Source organism: Lottia gigantea, assembly GCF_000327385.1.
Source record: "Lottia gigantea unplaced genomic scaffold LOTGIsca_68, whole genome shotgun sequence".
NCBI lineage: Eukaryota > Metazoa > Mollusca > Gastropoda > Lottiidae > Lottia > Lottia gigantea.
Window position 1 is genome coordinate 1 of NW_008710315.1, and position 1,268 is coordinate 1,268.

Genomic DNA, 1,268 nt, shown 5'->3' on the forward strand with positions numbered 1-1,268 from the left:
TTATTGCAGTAAGTATTCACTTTAAGAGATCCGGTGATCGAGACTAATATGATAGCGGAGACTAGTAAGGCATTCCAACGTATCTTGTACGGAAATTACCTTTCATTGTATGCTGTTACTCGGCAACTCAATCCACGACTGATCAATTGTTAATCCTCCAAATACTCCGATCTGTTAGCTGTCTTACATGTCGAAACTGACATGCATTGAGTCCTTCGTGCATTTTTATGCGTTTTATTTGTTGTCTGTCGTAGCTGGTGCTAGTCGATTATAATGTTAAAATAATTGCAGGGTTTAACGTTTGGGTCATTTTTCTTCTATTTTTCTTAAGGAAATGGTGGATGGTCCACATTTGTTGAATCTGAACGATCCTCCTGCAGTGCTACTTGTGGAACTGGAACTCTGACCAGAGTTTTGAGGAGAACTTGTACCAACCCAACCCCATACAACCATGGTGCTCAATGCCGTGGACAATCTTACAAAACTGAAAATGTGTCCTGTAACGGAAGACCATGCCCAAGTAAGTTTTTTTTGAATAAGGTATTACTACTTTGAAAATAGTTATATGTTATTCAAAATGAACAATGAGCAATGGTACTCCTGTGTTCAGTAGCACAAAGACGTGTTCCTTGGCCGCCATTTCATCTGCCATTTAAAGGTTACAGCCGAACCTCATTTGTATACGCCAACACGTAAGATGGTGTGTATATTGTAATCACCCCGTCGGTCCGTCCGTCCGTCCGTCCGTTCACAATTGGCTCGTGCTCACTCTACAGGCTACAGTTCTTTATGGATTCTTTTGATTTTTATTATACGCCCACTCGAAAGATGGGCGTATATTGTAATCACCCTGTCGGTCCGTCGGTCCGTCCGTTCACATTTGGCTCGTGCTCACTCTCTACAGGCTACAATTCTATACGGATTCTTTTGATTTTTAATTTGTGTGTGTTATTATGAAGATGATCCCTATCGATTTTCGTGATGATCGGATAATTTTTTACCGATATATCGTGTCTGACTTGACGTTTTACTCTATTAGCTATATTATGCAACTCGTGCTCACTCTACAGGCTACAGTTCTTTACTGATTCTTTTGATTTTTATTTTGTGTGCCAATGTTATTATGAAGATGATCCCTATTGATTTTCGTGATGATCGGATAATTTTTCACTGAAATATCCTGTCTGACTTGACGTTTACTCTATTAGCTATATTGTGCAACTCGTGCTCACTCTACAGGCTACAGTTCTTTACGGATTCTTTTGATT

At 39.7% G+C, this 1,268-nt stretch overlaps 1 protein-coding gene across 1 annotated transcript in view; it reads right to left on the minus strand.

Annotated features, from left to right (window-relative positions):
* Positions 1-306: 306 nt before the first annotated feature.
* The window catches only part of LOTGIDRAFT_167616 (hypothetical protein), a gene marked incomplete at both ends in the record, with an annotated part of 8,423 nt that continues 7,461 nt past the window's right edge, over positions 307-1,268 (minus strand). The window contains one exon of the mRNA XM_009065123.1: positions 307-497. Coding sequence (XP_009063371.1) covers positions 307-497 — 191 coding nt within the window. The remainder of the gene's footprint in view (positions 498-1,268) is intronic.